At 41.0% G+C, this 27,609-nt stretch overlaps 1 protein-coding gene and 2 long non-coding RNA genes across 9 annotated transcripts in view; 1 reads left to right on the top strand and 2 right to left on the bottom strand.

Annotated features, from left to right (window-relative positions):
* Window positions 1-1,401: 1,401 nt before the first annotated feature.
* LOC144009115 (uncharacterized) lies at window positions 1,402-15,148 on the bottom strand. Of its 2 annotated transcripts, XR_013280837.1 has the most exons (6): window positions 14,340-15,148; window positions 13,481-13,536; window positions 8,024-8,703; window positions 7,091-7,183; window positions 3,928-4,081; window positions 1,402-3,798 (listed from the first exon to the last, which is right to left on the bottom strand). It is a non-coding gene; the product is annotated as an uncharacterized LOC144009115 (long non-coding RNA). The 2 variants fall into 2 exon arrangements; XR_013280838.1 differs by lacking the exons at window positions 1,402-3,798; window positions 3,928-4,081 and adding an exon at window positions 4,099-6,054 and having other exon boundaries at window positions 14,340-15,147.
* LOC144009117 (uncharacterized) lies at window positions 2,575-7,112 on the top strand. Its single transcript, XR_013280839.1, has 3 exons — window positions 2,575-3,053; window positions 5,476-5,617; window positions 7,029-7,112. It is a non-coding gene; the product is annotated as an uncharacterized LOC144009117 (long non-coding RNA).
* A 1,676-nt stretch (window positions 15,149-16,824) lies between the features above and the next one.
* Window positions 16,825-27,609, bottom strand: part of mllt10 (MLLT10 histone lysine methyltransferase DOT1L cofactor) — a 38,024-nt gene continuing 27,239 nt past the window's right edge. For 5 of the 6 annotated variants that reach the window (XM_077508776.1, XM_077508778.1, XM_077508777.1 and 2 more), the window contains 8 exons: window positions 24,120-24,237; window positions 21,819-21,891; window positions 20,274-20,464; window positions 19,990-20,139; window positions 19,827-19,873; window positions 18,733-18,998; window positions 18,525-18,609; window positions 16,825-18,431 (listed from right to left, as the gene is read on the bottom strand). In XM_077508776.1, coding sequence (XP_077364902.1) covers window positions 18,417-18,431; window positions 18,525-18,609; window positions 18,733-18,998; window positions 19,827-19,873; window positions 19,990-20,139; window positions 20,274-20,464; window positions 21,819-21,891; window positions 24,120-24,237 — 945 coding nt within the window. In that variant the 3' untranslated portion in view covers window positions 16,825-18,416. The remainder of the gene's footprint in view (window positions 18,432-18,524; window positions 18,610-18,732; window positions 18,999-19,826; window positions 19,874-19,989; window positions 20,140-20,273; window positions 20,465-21,818; window positions 21,892-24,119; window positions 24,238-27,609) is intronic. The other variant, XM_077508780.1, reaches the window with a different exon arrangement.

Below are 27,609 nucleotides of genomic sequence, written 5' to 3'. Positions count from 1 at the left end.
TTTTGATTTGCATAATTGCAGTGAGGAAAAATAAGTTTTACACGCCATATCACTAATGTAGGCGAAAGCAGCACATTGTGCTCCCTGTACTACACGTCATTTAGTGTAAAGCTTGCTGCGTGAAATGTGCAAAGATTGCATCGTAATTAGCATCTTGGCTGTCAAGGCCTCGTTAACGAGGTTAGGACTAATTAAAACATCTCTTTGTTGGGCTTTGGAGGTGCAAGCCTTTCGGATATGGCTTAGCGACATTCTTCCTGATAATGTGATTATTATGTTAGGAAGGAGGACACCCTGCCGGAGGTCACCCCGGGGTCATTGTCTTGCTCAAGGACACGAATGTGGATAATAAAAACATAACTTGATGGATGGATGGGTAGATTTAGATTTATCAAGCAGCAAGTGAAAAACAAAGCAAAAAAAAAAATAAGGAAGGGGAGGAAATTAAATTGAATCTAAGCAGGAAGATTAAAACGGCAGAGGTGTTGCCTGTTAGCCTGAGGGTGGTCATAAATATAGTCCAATTATGCAACGGTACATTATACAACTATTGCAAGAGGGAAGTACATGTTGCCAGTGATGGGCTTAAATGATGAATTATAAGCCGAGCAGTGCATGAAAAAAACTCTAGTATGCATGCAGCTTTGCACGTTGAAGTCATATTTGAACAATATGTATAAACATTTCAGTGTCAGCGCGCTCTCGTTGTCAGACGCGCGACGTGAAGTGCTGCTAAGTGGACGCTAGGTGGCAGTGTTGGGTGTGCGATGAGCTCAGAGGGGAACAAAGAGGGCAGAGAATGAATGAAGGGTTGAAGCTTTGTGTATGTATGACGAGACATACATTGATGGAAATAATACGTGTCATATTAGTGGGCATTTGTCAATAAGCGCCACTCTGTTTTTTGCTAACATCATGAAAGTCAAATGTAGATGTTGTTTATGATTGTTGGAACGATCAATGAGATCAATCAACAAGATAACAAACCATAAAAAAAAAAGCCTTTTGCGTTTAATGTTATCGTCATTATAGTACACCATTTTGTCAGATTCTCTAATAAATGATGTAAGGCGTAAAAATTGATAGAACCTCACTTAGTATGAAAGTAACAATAATTATCTGGGTGTGTAATCGTTTGACATGATATTCGATGAACAATAAAAAAAACAAAAACAATTTTAAAATACTTTACATTTTATTATATTTAATTATTTAAAAATTGCATATAGGATTTTATTTTGTTTGTATTTTTTTCAATTTCGCTTTATTGCCTGTGGACTTCTTATCTTTAAAAATAAAAACGTAATCACCTCCTTCAAAACGTTAGGTTTAAAAAAAAATGCGCCATATTAAAATAACAAGTATGATATAAATATTTGTGCGCATGTGCGCGTTGGCTTGTATTTATTTGTAATTGTTGTCTGTGTGCGCGTTTCCCGGAGCCCGCAGCAGAGCCGAGGCGGCAGTTCCTGCTTCCACCCTGCCGGGGAAAAGCAGCTTCCAGCCGGCTGCTGCTGCCCCCCGCGGCCGCCGAAAGTAGCTCGATCCTCGGCCGAACACTCGACCAAGCCTCGTTTACCGTTCAAGCCGAGAACGCGCCGAGTGACTGCGGAAGAACATGGCGACGTGTTCGTGCGCCTCCGCGGACCACAAATTGTTGTATTTAATCCGAGCAGTGTTTGCTCGTTTTCACCAAGGAGACGCCATATTTCCCCACGACGCCTGCAGCTTGTCGCATGCCTCACTGCTTCACGTTCGAGCCACCGCACCGCCTTTTGTTGTGGTCAAAGTTGAATTCAGTGTGTAAATGTGCTCCATTAATAACGTCGATGATATTCCAAGCGCTGTTTCTTCACATGGTTCCTGTCCACGGATGAAAAGCTCGAGCCGGTGTGCACGCACTCTTTAAATTAAATTCAGCTGTAGTAATTAAGTTCTCAGCGTGTGTTTGACTTTTAAGATTAATGTATGTACGTTAAGATACTATATTGTATATATCATTTGTAGGATTACATATTTAATAAATATAAATTATAGAACTAAATGCAATGCATAAAAAAATATCGATATACAACATAGACGAGACCCACTATATAGAGTAATTTAATATTTTTTCAATGCTTTATACTTTTGGTCACTCCACACGTGTGGGTGTCATTTTTACAAATTATTTAGTAATCTGAGTTGAAAATGGCTTGTTCTTTGATTGTGCAATATTAATGGTTGTGGGGAAAAACACGGTTTTGGGGTCTCCTGAAAAGTGACAATTTTAGAAGTAGCCTACAAGGTTTTGGCCCGACGCCACCGATATACACTATATATATATAGCCGATATAATATACACATACACACTATCATGTAAACAAATATACATATACAAACACATCCACAGTAGGCCTATATACATACACATACATACATTCATATGTACAGAACACACACAAACACCTTTATGATCAGCGAAGCCAAATTCTAAACACTTTACAATCAGGCACGACAACGGACGGCCCGAGGTTTCCTGGTTTGTTTCGACTTAAAGGGAGATTGGGGAGGGAGTTCTGAACCCTGGATCAACTTTCACGGGCGTACTCCCAAAGAAGGATGACCCTTTGTTCCGTCAAGGCCTTTCTTTGACGTCACGTGACTATTTTGAACAATTTTGCTGACAGGAAGACGCCGAGATCTTGTGACAACTTTGTAGAGGATCGTGCGGAAAAAAATCATATCAATATTAGGTTTGTTTTAGACTGTGTACGAGCCTTTTGTGTTGTCTTTTTTTTCTACTGATGATGATGGTTTTCATTTAGCAAGAAATGAGACTATGTAGGCTCGGATTCCAATATAATAAGTCAGGAATGAAGTGTACCGAATTAGCATGTGGTGTGAGATTACCATTATATACCGCCAGTGTAGGACTGTACAGTATGTGCAAATTTCTTTCCTAAATGTTGCGTTAAATGAAGCCAAAGACAAACATGGCCGCCGGTGTGGAAGGAACACAAAAGAAATGGAGAGAAGTGTCAATCTTCACCTGACTGGGAGCTTATTACCAGGTGAGAGAAGAGAGACAAATGCGCGTGAGAGCGAGCGAGGAAGGTAACAAGAGGGCGTGTGTGGTGCGAGGCGGGCGGCGTTCGTCCCATTCACCGTCGCGATTAGCGGCCATTACCGAGACTGCTCGGCCATCGCGCTGGATTATTCCGCAGTGAATCGACGCGCTGCCGCTTGACCGATGAGTGTTTTTCCCGTGCGCGTGAACAAACAAGTCTGATTTCATTTCCGAGCTTTTCCGTCATGCCGTCCATTGATTGGCTGCTGTGCTTTCAACTAGAACCTCTCCTTTGTCGAGACCACCCTGCTTTATTTCTAGTGCTCCTTTGTTGCACTGTGCAGTGATGCACTCTAAGCGGGAAACAGTCTCGTATATGACGTATGTACGTTTGCATGGGTGCTAGATGCGTGCGTATGTGCGTTAAGACTCGGGGCACGGCAGCAAGCTGCAGTCTGATCCATACTAATGTTCATTGATAGGAAAATCAATGGCACATTGATCTCGTCTAGCAAGGGGGAGGAAGTGCGAATACGACAGTGAAGACGTGAAGAATGAGGAAGGAAAGGATTAGGCAGCCGCATTTAAACAAAAAAAGAACAAAAAGCAAATGTCGAAACAAATCCTGTAGGTTTCTCCGTGCGTCCGAGATGACGTCCAAATCAAAGTGTGCAAGTACAAGTGTGACCTAACTATTCTCATTTTCTCCAACTGCTCTTTCGATAGCGTGAACAAGCCTCAAATGGAACCTTGGAAGAGAGAAAAAAAAAGGAGTGGAAGAGGAAAATCAATTTTCCCAGAGAGATGCCGGTTGGTCTAATGGAGGTTTGAAAGAGGAAGAGGAGGAGGAGGAGGAGGACATATTTTCCTCTGATTACCTCCCGTAGCCTTCATGGTCAGCCTTGAAAGCTAGCATGGCTACGACGCACTCGCTCGTCCGTCCGACATTTCTTGGAGGAGTTGTGCAGGTTTCTCCCACTCGCCACCAATCAGACGCAGCGACACGCCGAAACATGATTGCGACTTAAATGTCTAAGAGAAAATACAGACATTTGCTCAATGTACTACACGCCGTACCTTTTGGAGATACAACTTACTGCTATCGAAAACAGAAAACACTTTCCATTTGGCAAAGATGAATCATTTATGAGGCATAAAGGGGGGAAAAAAAAATGTCATTACAGCAGAGAGTTTAAGTGCTGTTATGTCACACAATGTTCAATTTCCTGAGTCATGCTTGACCAATCGTCGGAGATTGACGTGCACATTGCACATCATGCTGAAAAAAATAATAAATACAGGCAAATATGTGTTACATCATGTTCGTGGGTACGCCTAACCAAAATCCCCGATGGGCCAGACCGCCAACAATTAATGAATTGATTTTCCATTATTGCATATGGCACAAAATACAATCAAGCTTCTCATCCACCTGTTGCCATTCATACAACAGAACAAGTCACGGCTTCTTGCGAGAAAAACGTCTCTGTATTCAAATACAGTACATTTGTTAGTACATTGAGATGAGATTATCAATATTTCTGTGAGATTTTTCTCATAAAACAGTCTCTATAAAATGTTGGTAAACACTGATCTAATCATTACTCTCATAAAAAAAAAAGTCAAGTTAATTAAGTCTTATATGATGTACATTAAATGACATGTTAGTAATTCAAATCCAATAGAGATGGAGGAGTAATTATTTGTTATTATTATTATTATTGTACATTTTCTGGCGACCACTTGCTGACTGGTGTGAGGGCCACAACTGGCCCAATAAACGCTCACCGACTGCATCCTATACCACATTAACTCATTTGCTCCCAATAACGTGTAAATACGTTTTTTTTGTTTTAACTGTCCCAAAGACGTATTTATACGTTTTTTATGCTAGAGCATACAGAAGGCTTTGATGCAGCCTCTCAACTGCAAAGAACGGTTGCAGAAATGGTAGTTATTACACAAACGGCCAGCAGGTGGCAGCAGAGCAAAAGAGATCAACCAGGGCCATGTAGAAAAAAAAGCTCAATTACTTCCAATTTTAAATAGATTTGTGAAAACTGATGAAACTTAGCTCTGTTCTAATGCTAATTGCTGCAAAACGGAAACAGATAGAAACGTACTTCTTTTTCCCGATGAAAGAAGAGACTTTTATCTTTCTTTTGATAGGTTCCATTCTTTTATATCAATTGAACACAATATTCTGTGGGCCTTGCAAAATCAGTCAAAATCCAGTAAAACAGCCGGGAGCGAACGGGATTGCGAAATGTGAAAATGGCGGCGAGTGAATGCGTTAAGATGACATACATCAACATATTGTATCATTATAAATGCAGGAAAACATGTAATTCTATCTAGCAAAGGATTTTCTTCTTCTTATTCCCTCTTTGTGTTCTCTCTCTCTCCTCTCTTTCTGGGCCTCGGAGGTGAAAGTGGCTTCCATGGTAACGGCACACTCTGTTTATGCCACCACCTCTCACTTCAACACAAGCCGTCGATGGCTGCGATTTGCATGCGCGGACCCTCCCACCCTCTGCTGGTGCCACATGCAGGCCCCCACGTATGCAGGTATTAACAATTAGGATAGGTTGCAACATCATACCATCCCACTTGTTGGATTTGCATCTCATGCCACTTGGTTGCAGTTTACACTTGTTAAAAGATGTTCATAAAGTGTTCATATTAAACTGTGGAAAATTATGCTAATGCAATCACTGACATTAGTAACAGAAAACGATGATTAGACTTCTTTTTACCGAAACCAGTCTTCTCCAATTAGCAAAGTGTGTGCTTGGAGAGAAGGGGGCAGGGGGGTGATGTGGCCAGTCGGACCCCCTGCGGAGCAGAAAGGGTGAGGGGAAAAATACTGTAGATTCCATACCAGGAAATCCATTAGGGCAGGGGGGCCTTGTTGGGGCCGGCACGCACGCACAGAGCAGCCGCCGTGTCTCTTCCCAACAAATCCTCATTAAGTGTCATTTCCAAATGACAATCAGCGAGCGGCTCTGCAAACGCACAATAACTAACCTGAGCTGACATTCGAGGAAAACCGAGAAAAGAGAGTGGATTCATTTTTAATTTGGCTGCAGACTTTGTTTCTGTTATTAGTAGGGATGGGCGAGTGCCGATACCGGGTATCGGTATCGGGCCGATACCAGCCTTTTTTCAAGTACTCGAGTACTCGTGAAGCTGACGAGTACAAGTGAGCGATGCTGGAGACGTTGAGTGAGTCCTCCTTGCCTGTAGCTGGCGCTACCCTGCAGCGGTTTAACACCATGGCAATTCAGGAGGATCACTTCCTGTTTTGACATCAATGAACCCACAAGCATGTCTGTGTTTTTCACCAAAACTTCACAGTTTTGGAAATACTTCAAAATTGTGAATCTTAAACTAAAAGAGCATTTTTTGTTTTTTTATTTTGAGCGTTGACACTATTGGAGAGTGACCGTGCTGTTTTTTTTTTTGTCAAAATTAAAGTATTTTTGTAAAAAATATTTTTAGTGATTTTTTTTTGTTATTATTTATTTATTTTTATTTATTTTTTTAAATTTATCAAATGTACTACTGGTATCGGCACTTGGTATCGGTAAGTACTGAGGGTCTGAGTATCGGTATCGTATCGGTCTGAAAAAAAAGTGGTATCGAACATCCCTAGTTAATAGTGAGCTCGGGAGAAGTGCTGAGTTGCGTGTGCAAGCAGTGACACTTTTTGGAAAAGTGTACAGAAAAGACTGAGATAGGAGGAGTAGCATGCGAGAGCGAGAGAGAGAGAGAGAGAGAGAGAGAGGGGGGGGGAGAGGGGTTAATTTGCACATATTAGACAGGGCAGGATTTTTCATTAAAAAGAGATTGAAGTTGATATATGCCTGTGTGCTCCTGACACACTGTACTCTCTGATTGTGTTAAGTCCTTGACAGAACAAAGGATCGCCACCCCCCTTCACTTTTTCGCCCTCTCCCTTTTCCCCCCTCTCTCCCAGACATTGTAGCCGATTGCAGATCAGGAGGAGAAGCGGAAACAAAAGTGTCGCATCACCCTCACCTCCATGCGATTCCGTGCGTTCTTCCTTGTCGCAAAAAAGGCGGTACCGGTGGCACTTCCGAGGCAGGCGACCGCGTCATCGGGAACGCTTGCCTGAATGAGATACAACAAAAGAGATGTATAAAAACAATTGATAACAACCGCACACATCTGCAGAGCACCAGATCTGCCTGACGACGCCTCGATCAATTCCATCGAAATTGCGTTACGCCACCTGTGCCGCTAGATAGACCTGGTTTTAGTGAGTCTAAAACGCATCTACTCTCACGTAACCACCTTCAGTTGAAGAACAACACATTTGCAGATACTTCCAGCTCAAGTAGGCCTTACGTCCAAGACCATTTGGATCAACACAGCAAAAAGAGTTTTTATAGCTCCACACTCCCCACAGTTATTATATCAACACTTAAAATACAATAATTAAATATTTAACATAGGGAGAGAGTACATTTTGAACTCACTAAGTGTTAAGTTATTATAGTTTGGGAATTTTAGTTAATTTAGTTAATTTCATTTTAGTTAATTTTATTAGTTTTCAGGGTGGTTCTGTTTTGATTAGTTTTAGTTCTTTAATAAATGCTTAGTTTTAGTTTAGTTAGTTTCAGTATTAGTTTTTTTTTTTTTTGAATATGTATGACTTGTGCGCAATATTTAATTTAAAAAAATAACTTCTCAGACACATCGGTTTTCTCTCTGTCTGTGTTAATTTAAATGCAATTTAACTCTAAAAATGTTAAAATTACACTTTGGGAGTTAAGCAATTAATGTTAAATAGTAATGTTGCAAAATGGGTTTGGAATAATATTGTTTTGACATCATAGTTTGGGGCATAATGAAGGTTTGGACATTTAATAAGCAAACATTTTGGGCGGGTAAATCTGGCCAATCGGTTCACAATATTGTCAAGCATTCCATCTCATTGTGCAGACGTACCTAATTATGTGGCCAGTCGGCTTCATTCCCCTCCTCTTCTTTTTTTTTTTTGCCCACCTCGGGCCACGCTTCAAACCTGCGCTGGGAACAAGAGAAGCAATAATAACAACTGCTCCTTGTCTATTTGGCATCGGCCATTTTGGACACACACCGCCGACATAAATCTCCCCCTTTTAGCTCTCCCTTTTTTATCTACTTTTACCTCAGGCCCAGTCTGTCATTCCACGCTGGAGTTATACCTGACCTTTGACCTTAGTTAGCACAGCCCACGGACCTGTTTGGCACACACACACACACATGGGAGATATTGATTGGTGATAGATAGGTAGAGCAGGATGGTGCCTGATAAGAAGGCCGTATTTGATGTTTGTTCTCGAGCAAGAAATGAGATGAAATCACAATGAACAGTCCCGTCTGTCCTTGGCTCTGTCGCCACTCGAGGCTTTGCACGAGTTGAGGACTTTGAGGCCAGACATGGGGTGCCCGCTCTGGCCCCTGCAAGAGCCATTGATTAACACAGCTTGTAATGTTATTCAAGGGCGTTTTTTTTTTCTCTTCTTCTTCTTCTTCTTCTTCTTATGCACAAAGCAAGGTTCTTACCATCTCAAGCTTGTAGGTGCCCCATTCGAACCGCCGACCTTTGTTCTTGAACGGCATTACTGCATGTTAGTAAACTCCACCTCCAGGAAGATGAGAAAAAAACAACAACTATAATGCGCACAAACATGCATGACACAAACAAATGATGGTGAATTAAACTTTTTAGTTCTATCATACATTCATACAAACAGTTAAGTATATATTTATATATATTAGGGGTGTGAATATTAGTGCGTTAATTTTGAGTTAATGTAGCAGACACATCCACATCAGAATTTAGTAGGAATAAATGTAATAATAATGCACTGGGGTCAAGTTGTATTTTACAATTTTAAAAAATGTGCAGAATTCCACAAGTTACGTCATGTTAAAGATAAAATGTAATAATATGAAAAGAAAAATGCACTGAGCTGTCACTAATGTCCTACAAATGCAATTATGCCATCTAGTGGTAGAAAAATAACCTCAACACAAATCAATATCACATTTGTTTTCTTACAGTACAGTACATCTTTTTAATTTTGACTAAATTTTATGAATTATTATGAAACTACTGTATCAACGTCCTGCGATTGGCTGGCAGCCAATTCAGGGTGTACCCTGCCTACTGCCCATAGCCAGCTGAGATAGGCTCCAGCACCCACCGCGACCCTTGTGAGGAGCAAGTGGTTCATAAAATGGATGCATGGATCAATGTGTAAATGATGGAAACATATTTCTAATAGTTAAAAAAAAAATCCACTTTTATGTGAACAAGAGTATGAAAACTTGGAAAAAAAATATTTTATTGTACATTTAGAAGAGGTATAAAATTTGCGATTGATCGCGAGTTAATTATAAATTGTAATCGCCTGACATCCCTTATAGCTAGCTAGCAAGCTCGCGAACTAGATAGATAGATAGACTTCAAGTCAAGAAGTTTAAGAAGTAAAACAAAGCAAATCAGAGAACATTAATTAAAATTACAATATACATTAAACAGAATTGTGATGAGTTAAGTACACTTAAACCAAGAAAAATCACTGAAACCACAAACTATATCGTGCTAAGTGCAAATTGGAGGTACGAGTGAGGTGCACCTGTGCGCCGGGAATGCTACGAATACGTTAAGTGCTTCTTCACACGTGCACCAAATAAAGTGTTCACATGTGTCAGCCCTGCAGACGTGCTCACTCTGTTTTTACTCTCACGCGGATGCTTGTGAAGCTGCACAGGTGCCACGTGAGCATCTTTTGCACAGACGAAGCGAAAGTCCGAGCGGCAAGGTGTGGTTCCGCGACCCACGCAGGATCCGAAGCACCGCGCGAACGCACGGGAGGTCGCGTACGTTGGCCATCGTGCGTGCGTGCGCGCGCAGTCTCGAGGGTCGGGAGATTACGCAGACAAAAGGTGCACCTGGTGCTTTAGATTGAGTTTCTCTCCTCCCACTTCCATCCCCCTCTCCGCATCTCCTCCGGCCATTTCCAATGTCACCGTGGGACTTTTAAAAGATTAGCTTGAAGAACTGCGCCGCTAATGAGTGTCAACAGCTTGAGAATGAGGGAGACTAATGGGGACTGTGTTCCTTATTGGGGAAAAATTCCCGCTGCCATCTATTTGTTTTAGATCTCCCGTCTGTCTGTGTGTTCTGGTATTTGTTCATAGCACTGCGCAGTTACTGAAAAGTGTTGACTGACACTCTCGTAGACGCATGATTTGAACACTTTGCTTGTTTTGGTTATAGTTTGCAATGCTGAAGAATTGCATCATTGCTGAGAGCCATTTGTGAAATGCTGCCTACCTCATTTAGATCAATCATTTGCTCCAAATAACGTGTAAATACGTTTTTTTTTAATGTTTTAACTGTCCCAAAGACGTATTTATACGTTGTCGTTTTGTTTTTTTTATTTTTTATGCTAGAGCACACAGAAGGCTTTGATACAGCCTCTCAACTGCAAAAAACGGTTGCAGAAATGGTAGTTATTACACAAACGGCCAGAAGGTGGCAGCAAAGCAAAGGAGATCAACCAGGGCCATCTAGAAAAAAAGCTCAATTACTTACAATTTTAAATAGATTTGTGAAAACTGATGAAACTTAGCTCTCTTCAAATGCTAATTGCTGCAAAACGGAAACAGATAGAAACATACTTTTTTCCTGGTGAAAGAAGAGACTTTAATCTTTTTCTTTTGATAGGTTCCATGTTTTATAGCAATTGAACACAATATTCTGTGGGCCTTGCAAAAATCAGTCAAAATCCAGTAAAACAGCCGGGAGCGAGCGGGATTGCGAAATGTGAAAATGGCGGCGAGTGAATGAGATAATAAGGAAAACATGGCCTAATTGATTACGCGATGGACTTTTGCATGTACAACTTGTGTACGTCTGTGCAGTTAGCCTCACATGAGTGTGGGTGTTCGCTTCATATATATATACAGTACGATATGTACTGTATGTATGCAAGTCATCCGCTCCCTTGAAAAGGGAGCACAGCTTGCTGTCAGATGTCACGAATGTGAGAAAACAACAGTTCAAGTATGAGGCTACTTTTTTTGTGTGTGTGCATTCGCAGTCTGGCTTTAGTTACACGTCACATGACACACAGCAGCCAATGGATGTCTTCACACGCACGCACGCACGCACACACCTGTTATGAACCACTAAAAACTTAACAGCCATCTGTTATTATTCTAATATTTCAAACAGGCAAAACGTAATGATCCATAATGATCTTGTTCTGCACTCTTCGTACCGCTCTCGTCTGCGTGTGTGCGTGTGATTGTGCACGTGAGGATCAGCTTTGTGTGTGTGTGTGTGTGTGTTTCTTTGTCCATTCATGCGCTTGTGGGCAGCTAATGTGAGCCCCCCCATCCCTTCTTCTCCCAACTTCCAAAACACAACGCACCAACCTTCCCCTCCAGCCCAGCGCATAATAAATGATGCCTGTGGATCGGTGGAAGGAAAAAACGGGGGTGTGCTCCCTCTCCCACCCACCACACGACGGACCGTTCCATTCCATGCAGCCTCGGTCCATACCATTTAACAGCTGTTGCTTTTTTGAATATTCAACAATGAACAAAAGACTCGTCGAGGTGGTTTCACGACAGTTTTGCCTCCGGGAACGTAAAAGGAACAATTAGTTCCACTTTCACCTGTTCCTCGTTATCGATAGGAAGCAACATTGCAATGGCAGAACCAGCTAATGTGAGGCAGTTACACATTACCATACTAATAAGGAAGTTACAATTCTATGTTATCTGCCCATATGTCATTTTTACAAATTATTTATATGATTGGATTGGAGTTGTTATCTTACTAAACTCTAAAATGCGGGGCCCTATTTTGGTAAAAGGCGCACTTGTGCTCGGCGTAAAAACTGGCGGTCTAAGTTGTGGCGCAGGCGGCGTTAATGCACAGGTGATTTTAAAGGGAATGAGGGGAGCCGCTTCGATTGGCTGGGAGTCGGCTATGTTCTATCGCACAACGGTGCAAACGCCGTGGGGGAAAACATCTCTTTCTATCTGCACCCATCTACCGAAATGCTAAAAGAAAGAAAAGTCCACCCGTGTGCAGAGTTAGGCAGTATGAGCATTTCATGTTTCATGAAACAATGCCATGAAGACACGTGGACTGCATTTCTTCAGAATTAAACTTGTCTTGGCATGACAAATATAAATAAATGATGCTTTTTTTGGGGGGGGGGGGTCCAAATTGCAGCCTTTGCAATTTTAAAATTGCATTCTACTGCATTGTGATGTCCATTTGAATTTGGTTAATTGTTCAGCTCTAGAGGGTTGTTTTTTTAAATAAATAAATAAATAAATAAATAAATAAATAAATAAAATTCAGCTCTAGTTAGGAGTAGGTTGATATAGACCAAATGTTATGCAATATTTTACATTTGCTTCAAAAATTTGACATTTTTTATTTGTCTGTATTCATGGTTCTCCTCATTCTCATCGCCGTCACGCTCAAATGCAAAACACTAGTGACTAATTTGTCAAATACTTCTAATTTCCCCCAATTTTCCTATCCATCTATTGTGTCTTCTGTTTGCGAGTTTTCAACAGCTGATTTTGTGATTAAAGTTCAATTTTAAAGTTGATACTTTATAAGGCCTTGCTTTTGGAAAATCTAATTTAATTTAAGAATCGGCATTTGGCACACACCTAAAACAAAAAAACACAAATAGAAACTGAATGTGAGTCAGTTATACGTTCCCATTACAGCATGGAGGTAACCATTCTCAATATTTGGAAATACTTAGCAATTTATTGTACATATACCCTTACTGTAAAGTGGTTGCACGTTCATTTATAAGCTGTTTTTTTTTTTTTTTTAAATGAGTGCATGTAAAAGTGTAAAAAAAAAAAAAAACTCCCACCTGCTGCAGCTCCTTCCCTGTTTTATTTATTTATTTATTATTAGATAATCAGAAAAGGGTGCACACACACACACACACATATATATGCACAGGTGGGTGCGTGGAATCAGATGAGAGGATTTCTTAATAATATCATATGCATGTGCAAGCCGCTGCTGTTTGATGAATACTAAAATCAAATTTCTCAACCTGACAACACTGGCAAAAAAAAAAGAAAAAAAAAAGGGGGAAATAATTAATAACACATCCCTCCCTGCCCATTGTTCATGCGGCGGTGCTATGATGTGGACACATACACACGTGAGCGCCCCTCAGCATGCAAGGCCTGGAAGAGTTCATAATGAGAATAGAGCTCACGTACGGCCAATCGCTTGCAAGTAATTATCAGTAATGATCCGCCCGTGACTGATCTATTTTTACCTGATGATCAAAACCAGAGCTCATCTCACATCTATATCCCGTCACATTCATTCATTATAGACCCGCGTGCGCTTACATTCATCTCTGCCAGCAGCACCTGTCCATGCGTGGAGCTCCTCGCCACTCCGTTCGCTGGAATGCAGGAAACACAAAATTACAACATTGGCCAAATTCATCCATTTTCAACAGCTGAACACATGTCAAAAAGAAACTACACTGCCATTTTAATATGGTCATGCAAAAAAGTTTATTCACTGGGGAAACAAAAAAAAATAAAAATAAAAATAATAAAACGTGTGTACAAAATATAAACGAGGCCTTGTGGTAGAGTTTAATTGCATTTATACATAATTCAGTGGCTTTCTGTTTGGGGGGTGGGTCATGTGACTTCACTGCCCTCCTTGATGGTCCTCAAAGCAGACAGCAGGTCGCCATGACAGACAGCAGCCATACGTCTTACTCACATTGCCATGACGTATTTAGAATACAGTAAAAGTAGAAGGACCTACAAATCTACCATTAGAAGTAGCTGTAAAGCACGAGTCGACTCACAGCTGACTGATTATGAAATAAGCCTTAGTATTATTTGAGAGCTGGATTTTACAGATTCTTGATTGACAGTGAACTCGCACAGTCAACTCAAGTATGCTAGCAAATGGCGATATTTTTTTTTTAAACAGAAAATATCAATGGCGTATGCTTATTTTAATTACTTATTACTACTTATTTCCAGTTTATGTATTTATTTTTTAATTATTTTGGTAGTAACGCGACGAACGACGCCAACAAGGAAGCTGTTTTCTCTCGGCTGCAATTCCCTTTCAAAAGGGGAAAAGCAGACGACACAAAATCACAAAACGTTGTCGTGTTTATGGTCTTGTTTGACTAACTGCTGAATTAAAGCATGTTTCCCCAACCACTGGTCTCCAACTCACCGATATTTTTCGCGGAGTTCCTCGAGCCGAAGTCAGCGGGGGAGAGACGGCAAGCTATGCCGCGCAGGGCTTCATTCGGCAGGCAGGCTCGCGTACTGCACACCGCTGAGTCCCTCCGAGGAGGACGCTGCTGCCGAGCCGAGCCGAGCCGAGCCGCCGCTGCGGGAAGCTTGGCGCCAATCAACTGTTATTCCTGGAAAATTGTATTCAAATTAATAGATTCACATTTAGGTTATGTATAAATTGGAATGTTTTTGTAAGCTTTTCGCAAGCTAAAACGTTTGAAGAAAAATGTTAAAAATATAAAAAAAATATATCTTAAAACAGCTAATACTCGTGTACGATAATTACTTAAATTAAACGATTTTGTTATACTTGTTTTTACCTTATTTTTCAACATTATTTCATAACAGGAATGTATCCACTTTTGTTTATATTTCTTGCCTCAAAATTCAGTGGATTTTTTTTTTTTTGCCTTTCATATTTCAAATTTTAAAACAAAGATTCCACATTAAAAAAAAATACATTTGATCAAACAAGCTTATGCTCCATTAAAAAAAAAAAAAGAAGCTAGTTATGTGCATGCGTTTGTGTGCGAGTGTGTGTCACTTTGCAGAAGAATACAAGCTGTCCGAGAATGAAGAGGGATGAAGCAGGATCCTGCTGCTTCTTTTCGCCACCATTATCCTACAGGAGAGGGACCTGTGTGGGGCATGCACACACGCACACATTGCTCCCTGGGAATTGCCTCAGCTGCCCCCCCCCCCCAACACATGAGCTTGTCCTCGTCCTCTTGCCTCAGTCCTAAAGCTTTAGCTGGCAGCCCTGGTTCCTCAGGGCGCTGTACTGGGGCCCCTGGCAGCTGACTGCGGGTTCCTAGCCAGGATTAAGCCTCTTAATGACAGCCACTCTGTGATGATTTACACTGCATTACTGTACACACCAACGGCCACCACGTCTTGCTAATGGTTTCTTTACTCTTGAGTCTCTTTTTCTCCCTGTGTTTGTTCTTTGCTTCCTCCCTTTGAAGAGATGATCTAATTAAATTAGCTCAATTAACCAAAAAAATATATCCCCAAATGTATAGAAATTACTCATGGGACGGCACTACAATTATTTTTACACATAGAATTTATTTGTTGAATTGGAGGCTGGTGATTTTTTTGTGTAACGGAGATTGCGTATAGTGCTGATCTGTGTCAGCTGAGCAATGTGGGCGACGTCAGTCTAATCATGCAGGGCTTAACCCTCCTGCTTGAGCTCTCAGGCAGACATCTCGTTGTCTTACACCGCGCGGCTTAAGTCATGTTTTGACTTTGCCAACAGGCACCTGGATAGGCGGCACACGGAGGTCCTCCATCAGCTGGTACGAGCCCCCCCCCCCACAACCAGCCTGACTCCCTAACAACCCGAGGGATGAGGGGGTAGGGAGGGCCGATGATGGACACAGTGGCTCTGCTGTGTTGGGAATAGCAGCTTATAAAAAGAGAAGGTCCGACGTGGTGGCGATGGTGTGTGTTATTTAAACAGGCTCCGTTTGACTGACAGGTCTGATACTGTGTAAAGGTGGGGGGAGTTGGGGGGGTAAAAGAGAAGAGAAAAGGGGGTTGGGGGGGCTTGTTGAATTCAGGTTACTTTTGTGTGTGTCGTGAATGCAGGGGAGGTGTATGTGGAGTGGGGGTCTATGTTGGGGGAACAGTGGCGGAGGGGGGTGAGCTTTTAATTACCAGGGCAGAAGCAGATGTAGCAGAGTGGTACCCCCACCTTTAACACACTCACGCTCCTTCTTAGCAGCTGGAAGTCATCAAATGTGTGTTTTGTTTTGTTTTGTTTAAGGACAGCAGCCTTGAAGCATTGTTTAAATGACGTTCACAGACACACTAGTGGCACATCTTAGCTGTGTGCGTGTTTTAAATACAATCCAATTTCCTCATCCATTTTCATTCCCCACGCACTTAATAGCATCCAACATAAAGGCGGTCAAGTCATTTTGTATCGTCTGCGCTGGCGTCAACCGCCTTTAAATCAAATAGTGTTTACGTGCCCTCTCGAGACTGGGCACTGTTAAATATTTTCACAGGTTTTAATGTTCTTCCTCCCAAAGAGCCACATATATGGTTACTCGTCTCCCTAGTGCGAGCGTAGCATTATCACAAAAACAAACGTGTCGACTCTCCATAAGGTTTCGTGCCCTGTGGGATTTGATAGTGTTTCAGATTATAAACGAATTGCAATTTATAACACAAAAGAGAACATTCTTCACAAATAATACATTTCTAAAATATTAACTCTTGCAATGCTGCTTCGAAAGAATCATCGTTATTTTTCAATGCTTTGCTACAGGTGGAATTGTAGTGGCAGGTTTGAGGAAAGCCATCGGGAAGTAAGTGGTTACATATTTGTATAGTTTGCTGCAAAGTAGTTGTGAACGTGTTCGGCGTGTCTTGTCAACCATCTCCTTATGAAGACAAGGAACGCCTGTTACTTAATCCAGAGTGTTTCTTTAATTTGTGATCTGAAATACAATGTCAATTCCCCCGCCCACCATTATTTTGTTACTAGTACAAACATTTTGTGCACGGCTGAAAACCTGGTGCCCTTGGAGTATAAAACAGCAAGAAAACAGTGTGAAACCTTACAAAAAAAAAGAAAAAAAGAAACAATGTCCCTGCACATATAAAAATAAATTAATACTTTGTGTGTCCAGTAAACCTCCAACCATGTTAAAAAAAAACCAAAAAAACAAAACAAAAAAAACATACCAAACTGAGGCTTCATTGGCTTTCCTTCACACAAACCTTATTATGTACACCATCAGCCAATGAGGGAAAAGATCTATTTACATTTAACGAGGTAAAAACGGACCCCACCACCACCCTTTAGACAGCTGCAGTCAAACACTCATCAACTTTTAAACATGTGAACCAGAATAGAAGTCAATCAAAGGGCTTACGAGAAACCAAAATGAGGAAACCAAACTTTACACAGTAGGACAAGGTGATGTTAAATAGCAACATCTGTGGGCTTGGAGGATATCATCATCTCACACCCGTTACGTAAACAAATAAATAAATTAAAAAAAAAATAATACAAAAGTTAGCTTTAATATTAGAGAATACAGCACAAAAACGTTTCCTGGTTTTAAGTGACAAGACATCAGAGTGTTTTCTAATCTGTTGCCTTGGCAACGCAGCTTAATTGCCAGCAGCTTAAAGAGAGAGCAGAGTGAGAGACATGGAAAAAGGTTAAAAAACAGAAAAGAAAAATAAATCACTTGGCCTCAGGCACTTTGGGCGTGGACGCTGATTGGCCAATCCTGACTCTTGTGTGTGTTTCTGTTTTTTTTTTTTATTGGCCGCTGCTGTCGGCCATTTAGGTCCTGCGTGCTGGAGAGGTAGGTGCAGCTCGGGGGCTCATTCGAGAAGGATGACCACTTCCACATGTGCATCCGCGTGTCCCTCTGAACGATCAGATTTCTCTGCAGTTCCGTTTGTGCCCTCTCATGTGTGGCCCAGAGAGGAGAGAATCATAAGCAGGCTTCAGTGGTGACTGAGCAGGACTTGCCTCGATGACACACAAAGGAAGGCGGAGCGGCATTTTGGGAATGTGTGGAATATCTTTGTCCTTTTAGGACCCCTGCCAGACAGATGCCAAACATGCATCTGCTCCTTTAGAAGGGATTTTTTTTTTTTCATTACAAAACATACTGTGCGCTTTTTTGTGTGTGTGTGTTTGCAGCCTTGCTAGCATGTGTGCTAACATGTGTAGAGAGACCCCTGAGAGAGTGACACAGCAGAAAGACCAGAACAGAGGTGTGATGAAAAACATCTTTGTGGAAAAAGGTGCAACGGTTATGGGGGGAGAAAAAAAAAAAAAAAAAAAAGTTTGTAATATAGAATTTGTGCCATCAAGTGTACTGGAGCGCCCTGATGGAGAAAAATGTGGCCAGTGTAGGACTGCAGCGGGTGTTGATGATGCTGCTTTAGCTTTGGGCGGAGATAATGTGGTGAAAATTGCAGAGATCAGACAGATATTTCTATTTCAGACAAGAGACGAGGAAGGGACAGACGAGTGAAGTCAATGCAAGTGCTCCTGGAAAGGGCGACAAATACGGGGAAGAAAGGACATTGATTTAATAATTCATTATATTGAAGGATAAAGTAACAGAAGCGTGTGTCGTCATACCGCTGAGGGTTGCGATGCCAACATCTGCTGGAGCTGCTGCTGCTGGAGGAGCCTCTGCTGGTCCGCCAGGCTGAGCCGCGCAGAACTAACACAGGAAAATGTCATTGATGATTTTGACTGATGTTTCAACGTTTTAATTGGATAGTGGGCAATAATTTAATAGAGACACTTGACAGCTTGAAAACAATACAGCTGATGTCGACGCTACCTGCTATTGACGGGTAAGGTTGCAGCCCCCGTCGCGTGCGGGCTCGCGGTCCCCGCCGGCGTCTGGATCACTCCGTTCAGAGCGCCGGCCACGCCCCCCATACCAAGTGTGCTTCCGGCACCGAAGGTGCCCATCAATCCGGACATGCTCCCTGCGGCGATGACGCCGTTCAGCTGTGGCTGAGGTGGGCTTTGGCAAAGCGAGGGGGGAGTCGAGAGGGATGAGGTAGAGCCGCTACTGCTGTGGCCTCCGCATGACGGGTTGTCCTAGAAGGAATACAAATATTGAATGAATGGCACAAGCCTGAGGGGGGCGTGTCAACTCTGTAATCTTAAGCAAGACGATGACATCTTACTATGCCTAATGAAACTGAAGATATGAGGGGGGAAAAAAAACATGCTATGGGGAACATGAATGGTCTTTTAAAAAACAAAACTCTGCACACATGAAATTCAAATAAAATTTTGCTGAGGCAGTAGCTGGTTAAATGATTTATTTATTAATGAAAGAAACACGTGTTATAATCACTCAAGTGTTACTGAAACATTGACATCAGCATGGATGAGATGAAATGGTTTTCATAATTCTAATTTAATAATTGTAAATATAAATTCAAAACATTCAGAATTGCCACAAGTGCAATTAGTCAGGTCTTCCATAAACTATTTTTTCCATTTGTTCATTTATTTCAGGCAGCAATCAACATCAACAATATATTAATTTTACTCGACAAATTTTACTAAACCTATCCTGAAAAGGAGTGGGAGGAAGAAAAACTTAAGTCCCATCCCCAATGTCATTAATATCAAGTTTTGAAAACAAATGTAGCTACTTTCCTGCAAACTTGCAGTAACCAACAGCGGTGGGGAAAAACAGACACTAAAATTATCAATATCATGCTGAAAAAGAAAATCAATCCAATATCAATTATTTGATTTTTTTTTTTTTTTAAACCTAGCCCTAAAGCAAACTTTTTGGGTTGACTTCCCTTTTTGTATCCTCAAAACATTTTACTTTGTGATCGCAATAAACTTAAAACAGCAAGTAAATATAGTAAACAGGAAGTTGATGACGTGATTTAAAGTGTGCTTTACCTGAGCTGGCACAGGTAAAGATGAGTCAGAGGCTCCTCCCTTGACATCTACATAACAATGTTAGCAGAGTTAGCAAACAAAACCAGAGCCGTGCTCTCGCTATTTAGAATAAATGTTTTTTGTTTTGAAATCTTGATGTATGAATGGGGAAGAGCGCGTATACCTGAGGATGCTGAGGTGGGTGTGAAAGGCACTGATAGCTGAGCGCTGAGAAGCTGCAGTCGCTCTCTCTTCATGGTGAGCGTTTTAATCTGCTCCTCCAGCCTCCTGTTCTCCTCCTGCAGCTGATGGAGAGACTTCAGCATGCCCACCACTGAGAGCGACAAAGCGGGAAAACAGAAGACTTGAAGGCGGGACTTGCCAAACAAGACCTTAAACCTTAAACCTTTTCTCTATCCGCAAAATGAATCACTGCAAAAGGATGTCCACGGGTGTGTGGCCTCTCACCGTCACCCTGCGCGCCCTGCTGCAGGAGGAAGCTGTGCCCCTCATTCCACTGCCTCTCCAGGAGCTGCTCGATGGTGGTGGCCACCGGGGGCAGCGTCTCGCCGCTGCCCCCGGCCCCTAGCAACCCCAGCCCCGGTCCCGGCAACGACCCTGACGAGTCATAGCGGATCTGCAGGCCGCCAATTGGCGAGCTGAATGAAAGGGAGAGCCGGAGAATGCGGGCGCAGATAGAAAAGGGGAGATAGAGAGGTCAATGGGGAGATTAACGACCAAACATAAATGTCAGACAAACATAGACACTGCTGGCTATAAAACTACATCAATTTGTTGTTACAGTGGCCTCTAATGAACAGGGGCCAGGCTGTGTGTGAGTGCGTGCGTGAGAGAGAAAGACAGAGACGGTAGGACAAGAGGACGTGCAAACTGAGACTTTATTGACAACGTGAATATTGGCACGTGTTTGTGTAAGTTTTTAAAACTATGTTTCCCACTTTTGTATCGCTCCTCATGCACACACAAGTTCCATGAAAAAGCTAATATTACATTCAGAAAAGTTCAACATTAAAATTGCCAAATACGTAAAATAATTAATTACATTACAATATAAAGAAAAAGAAAATACTTTTGTTCACTAGACTAAGTGCAATTTCAAATGAAAGCTGAATGCTAAGATTTGAATGCATATGGAATGCTTATGAAGTAAATTGAGAGATATATTATGAAATTATAACCTCCTGGTTACTTACCAACTGTGCCACCAAGCAGTGTAAGACACCTGATAATGATAAGTTATATGTATGGAAGTGGGCGTGGAAAGTGATACTTGGGAAAAAGTTCAACGTTTGTCCCATTGAAAATGAATTGAGAAAAGTTGATATTACAAGTTAAATTGTGCAAATACTGTTAAGTAATGTGGAATCAAACGATATTATACCCCGGGAGGCGTGAATTTTTGAAGCTAGTTGAAATTTGAACAATGCAAATTGGAAGTATTATGTGGGAGTTGTTACACAGCAAAATAAGTAGGGTGAATAAAAATCACAACAACATATGTGGGAATGCTTCAGCATTCACACACAAAAAATACCAAAATTACATTACTGTACCAACCTTCAAATGAAATGATCCAACCCACAAAAACAAAAAAACAAAATAAAGGATTTCTGTAATAATTATTCCCATCTTGACCGAAGCTTCCAAACATCCCCCGAAAGGAAAAAAATATGCAAAAACAAAATGTCTTTTCTTATGTGAATAAAACAAGAAAAATTCAATTGCAGTCGAAGGACGGTTAGCACCTTCAAAAACACAGGTTATCGTTGGCTGACAGAGCGAGAACTGCCTGTAGGCGTGGAGGAGCTAAATGGGAGTGTGTGTATCTGTGTGTGTGTGTGTGTGTGTGTGGCGTGAGAGGAAGAAAGAGGAGATGGGGGGGCCCAGCAGAGGGAAAAGCAGAGAGGGGGGATGGGTGAAGGGGGGGTCAGTTTGGAATGTAAATGGGGATAGAGGGAGGGATAGCATCTGTGCGTGTGCGTGTGCACTCACCGCGGTGTGGTCTTTGGAGAAGCCCTTATGGAGAAGCCCTGCACGCCAACGCTGCTGTCTCCAGCCTCCTGATCTACACAAGCACACACAACATCACATTTACCATTAAAAACAAAAACAGATACACACTTTGGAGAAAAAATATGAGCAAAAAAAAAAAAAAAACATACATGAAAACAAACATCTGGGCACACTTTTTACCAGCCTGTCTTGCAGTCAGTAGTAGTTGATCAGTAATGTGTCTTGTTATTTTTGACTTCCTGTTGTCAAGACAACCATTTATATTGTTCAAATTTCGACTAGCTTAAAAAATTAACACCTCCAGGGTATATATCGTCTGATTCCATATTACTTACAGTATTTTCACAATCCAACATTTAATATCAACATTTCCCCATTCAATTTTCAATGGGACAAACAGTATCACTTTCCATGCATATAACTTATCATTAGCAGGTGTCTGATACTGCTCGGTGGCACGGTTGGGTAAAGCGTGTTGTCCAGTAACCAGGAGGTTATAATTTCATAATTTATCTTTCAATATTCCCACTCAATTTTTCTAGAAATTGCACTTCATCTAGTTAGTACCAACTGATTGAACCATTTTAACTTGGGATGGACTGATTACCGGCCGGGCCGATTGTTGGCGCCAATATTCAGCATTTTGCCGTCTCAACCTTTTTAAAAATCTGAAGGGGGATAAAAGATCAATTTAAAAACGTGTTAACTTGTTCACTGTTATCAGTGAACGTGAATATTGGCTCCAAATGTCGGTTATTGACCTCCTTAATTCTACTAACAATAACAATAACGACAAAACTTGGATTCTCTTTGTAACAATCGCACGACCCTCCATTCAAAAGTGCTCTCATTTGCTTTCTGTCCAGTGGGCCTTGCCCGCTCGCTCTCTTATGTATCCGCCTTCCTCTGGGCCGCTGGCCAGACGCTTCTTTTCATTTCCCTCGGAGAGAGTAATGAATCGCACATGCACACACTCGCGCACACTTTTGCATTTACATTCTAGCACTAAACACCCCTCTACTTAAGACAGTCAATCTAAGCATTTACCCTACTGGGTCAGTGCCATCGTCCTTCGTTCAACTTTGTTTTTTTTTTTTCAAATGTGTTTCCTTCGTAGCCCCTTTGCATCCTAGCGCCTCCCACCACACGCACAAAAAGTAGCGAGAGACGGCTGCCAAAGTAAATGGGCGCACTTCCACACAAATGCAACACACGCCTGTTTGCACACACACGACGGGATGATAAACCTGGAGCATACCATGCAAATAACGTGCAATCTGATTAACTGAATTAATAACATTTGTAACTAAAAATATTTATATTAATAATAATATTTATAACTAATTTTATTTTGAATTAATCATAATGCTTTTTTAAATTTGTATGTCCCACTCCTATAATTTAAATGCATTTTGGTTGTGTATATCATACACTGTTAATTATTTTGACAAATTTTTTATATTTTCTTTTTCATATTGTGCATGCATTTGTACCACACTTGAAACTATCATGTTTTTAAGAGCGTGAATTAAAATAAAAACAATCATTTTTTAAAAGAAATTAGTAAAAAGTATTTGAGACACTTGAGGGTCCCCGTGAAATTTTGGCGTCTCGAAACAATTGCAAAAAAACGTTTTCTAAATTCCAAACAGTGTATGTACATGCAAATTTTGGGGAGAATTTTGCAAGCAATTAAAAGAAATGTCTTCGACTATATGATTTAATCAGTTCTAAACATTGCGTTGGCATGAAGATGGAAGAGCTACGTATCATATCCAACAATTACATAATACTTGCATTGCTCTCTCACATCACACCCCCACACACACACTGTGACCCTGTCATTCAGCCTGATTAGTGAGTTAACCTGCAGGTCAGAGAGGATCTGACTGATGATGGCGGCGTCATCCTAAGTCTTCCCTTCTTCTCCGATTCATTCTCAAGCAAATATCTTGTTTCACGAACAATTGACTGATTTTGAAAGGCCTTAAATCATCACTGAACAAACACGAAAACACTATGAACCACCTTCAAGAGAAATAAAAAGTGTCTAAAACTTACTGCATTACAAAAATGATTCAAGGAGGAAAGGAGTGGGGGGTGGGCCACTAGAGCTAGCGGGGTGGAGCTTGAGAATTTCACCAGCGTTGACCCATGACCTTTCTGCGGGACCACGAGGAGGGGGTGGTGACAATGCATTATCCACCCCCCGCCCGCCCTCACCCTCCGATCTCTCTCACACACACACACACGATTGTGTCACAGGGGTATGCTCCATACCTGCGGGTGAGGCCTCCGACTGGGCAATGAGCGCTGCCATGGCAGAGTTTGGATTCAGACGGTTACCGAACATATGTGAGGAGGCCAGATTGAATACTGACCCTGGAAGGACGCTCACCTGAAAACAAAAAGGCACAGAGAGAAAGAAAACGTTACAAAAAGCCTCAATGTGCAATTTGGTATGATTTTTAATACCAAGTGAACAGTGCAATTCTAATTTTTTTTTTTTTTTATCTGACCCAGGCCTCTTTCATATGTGGGTATAAATTGGATATAAATGCAATGTGTCTGCAGTATGAACGCGAATCTGTATACATCCGACCTATATGTCATCCGCGTGGGAGGGGGAGGGTGCTTGGTAGGGAGGAGGGCTGTCACGTATGAATCTTTGTGGAAATGATTACCCAGTCGATGAGTCAAGTAAATTAATCAGCCCGATTGCGGCATATCAAAATCAACATTTTCAATATATGTCATCGACGGATTAACTGTTTGCTGTGTGGAGATTCTGTTGCGCTGATCCCGACTCCCCCAGGTACAAATAAAGCAAACAAATAGTAAATCTATTACAACTCCATTTATGAACAGTATGACCATTTTTCCTGAAGCGTTCTGACTCAGTCTAACTCTGACGATTTCTCATTGAACTTCATACTAACGTAAACATTTTTTTTTAGAAATTCAACTACTCATTCATTCTCGTCGTCAAAATAATTTGGACAATATTCCAACAATGTAAAAAAGAACCCCCACAAATGTATTTAATTCAAAAAATACTCAGTAAAATTAATTAAATCAATATTTACCTTACCACATTTTTTTTAGTAAATCAAATCAATATTTTCTAAATTATTAAGAGGGTGTTAAAATAAATTTGATACAATAAAAACCTAAACAATTTTAAAGGGATAAAAATTACTGCATTTGAGAATGCTTTGATTGAATTAGCAAATTAATTTGTATGAATACAATTAACTTTTAGTCTCAATAACCAATCAATTATATCAATAATAGTGCTCATACTTGTATAGTTGGGGTAAGATAATACAGTGTATCGTGGATGTAGAAAGTCCAAACACCCCAGTTCAATTGCCAGGTTAAAAATAAAAAAAGTAAAATAAATAAATAATTGAAAAACTTTTTCCACAACCTGTGTTCAAGGCTCAAGCGACCTGGCCTCTGAGATTCTGCTTGATGATGAGAAAAAAAAAGAAAAAAAAAAGAAAAAAAAGAAAAGATATATATATGCTGCCGTATAGATGAAAAGAATAATGGCCGTGAATTTCATCTAACTTTCATGAGGGGGAGAAATAAAACAAGAATATTGCGACACCGCATCTTTCTGTTCGGCTTCACACGTGAGGCCCAAAGCCCCTCCGAGAACTGACACAACGCTGACATGCTGACAAAGTGTTTCTGATGCATAGAGTTTAATCCAATTAAAGTATTTCCCAAATAAAGGCTGTGGAAAGGGGTGTGGTCTGAGTGAGAGGGCGGGGAATGATAGGATGGGAGGGAACAAAATGCCTGTTTTGGTCCTATCAGATGGAAAAGCATGAAGGATAGTGCACAATTGTTTTTGTTGAGGTAGTTTTATTACTGTAGTACTAATTATTTTAATGCCACCAAAACAAAGGCAACAAAACACTTTCACTGATTTTTGACTATGAGGCAAAGATGAGCGTTGGGTCAGACAGTTGTGATATGGAGCAGTCGTTGCGACACATCTGCTCACATTTAGAATATCATCTGGGAGGAGAAAGCCATTATCTCCTATTACTAATTCAACATCAAATATAGGAAAACAACCTGGAAAAATTATATTCCTCTTAAATGAAGACGCCATCCACTGTCCATTTCCCCTTCACTGAAATTAGTCGATTATTCCTCACGACCCCTCTTCCTTTTCCCCAGTACCATATACCCGCCTGCTTCCCATTGACATTCATTTTTCATTGACATTCATTTTTCATTCAAATACGCACTCCTATTTTTTTCTGTCCTAGGATGATAGCCAATAACAGGCAGCCAGGTGCGAGGCTAGTGGACTGAAAATAACAAATGGCCTGGGTCCGTCTTCACACATGGAAGACTGCAGTCGGAATTCTTTAGTTGGGCTAACTGTGTGCGCGTGTTATAGATGCACAGGAGTGCATCGTCTCCCTATCCCTCAATTATTCACATACACACACACTATACAGACCAAACCTCTCCACCATATACACACAGCAAATAGTCGAGGTCTCCTGTGCCTGCCGCGGCAGATTCGGTAGGAACAGAGAACGGTACTGGCTAAGATAAATGCCAGGCCTGAAAAATCAAGACAACCCCAATCACGCACACACTCACACATACACTTTATAGCGCCCTACTGTGGTGCTTGTCAGATGTCATTACATCACAGGACAACAGAGGCAGAGTTAGAGAGAGACGGATGCATTGGGAGGGGGTAAAAGGGAAAGTGAAGGGGGAGAGATGTGTGAACGAGCTGCAGAGAGCAAAAGAGAGGTGGTAAGGGGACACGGGAGAAAAATGGAGTTTGGTGGACACTGACAGAAAATTCTCTCTGAGGACATTTTGAAAAGAAGGACACCGAGGTCAGTGACTACAGATTAAACACGGCACTCCCTTTTCCTCCTTTATGGGGTAATTCAATGGTGCTTAAAAAAAAAAAGCTACCAAAATATTATCACTTGAATTTATTAGGATTAGGATGAAACTTTAAGCAGCTGGAAAACATTCATAAGATACAGTATATAATAGGGATAGACCGATAATCGGCCCACCGGCCGTTTTTTTTTTTTTCCATCTGAAGGCCTGGTATCTCACTGAGCAGCGAATACTTGCGAACGTAGCGAATTTGGGGTTTTCATCAGGAATTGTAAGATGATCACAGACAGGATTTACTTGTCGTAAACACATTTAGAACATATGCAGACAATTTTTCACTACAAAGATCTTTTGAAACCTTTTACGAACCCGAACAAATACCCCAAAAGAGCTACATTCGCATGCGTTTGTCACTCAGTGAGATGCAGGGAACTTTTCATTTATGGATCCATTTAAATTTCCGCTTTATAAAAAAATGGGAACTCCCTACACGTTTTAATTTAAAAATAAAAATAAATCAAGAAATTGTGTTGGGATATTAAAAAAAATATTTACAGTAGAAATCTTTAGGGATCTATGTACTTTATTTTTTAATTTAGCCTAACACATTCTAATGACCCTGGAAGCTCCCTGCAATTTTTTTTATGTTTTAAACAAATGTATCAATATAGTTTAAAACATTTTTTTTTTTTCTTCTCCATTTTATTGCAAATGAATATCGGCTTGAAATATCGATACTGGCCTCCTTGACTACTAATAATCTGTAACGGTATCAGCCTTAAGAAAAAAACATATCGGTCTATCTCTAGTATATAATTTTAAAAGCTGAAATATATTTCAATCTTAAAATATTGTTGCTGACAACAAAAACATCACCAAA

This window comes from Festucalex cinctus, chromosome 20 (assembly GCF_051991245.1).
Source record: "Festucalex cinctus isolate MCC-2025b chromosome 20, RoL_Fcin_1.0, whole genome shotgun sequence".
Taxonomy (NCBI): domain Eukaryota; kingdom Metazoa; phylum Chordata; class Actinopteri; order Syngnathiformes; family Syngnathidae; genus Festucalex; species Festucalex cinctus.
This window is presented reverse-complemented; position numbering and strand designations above follow the sequence as displayed.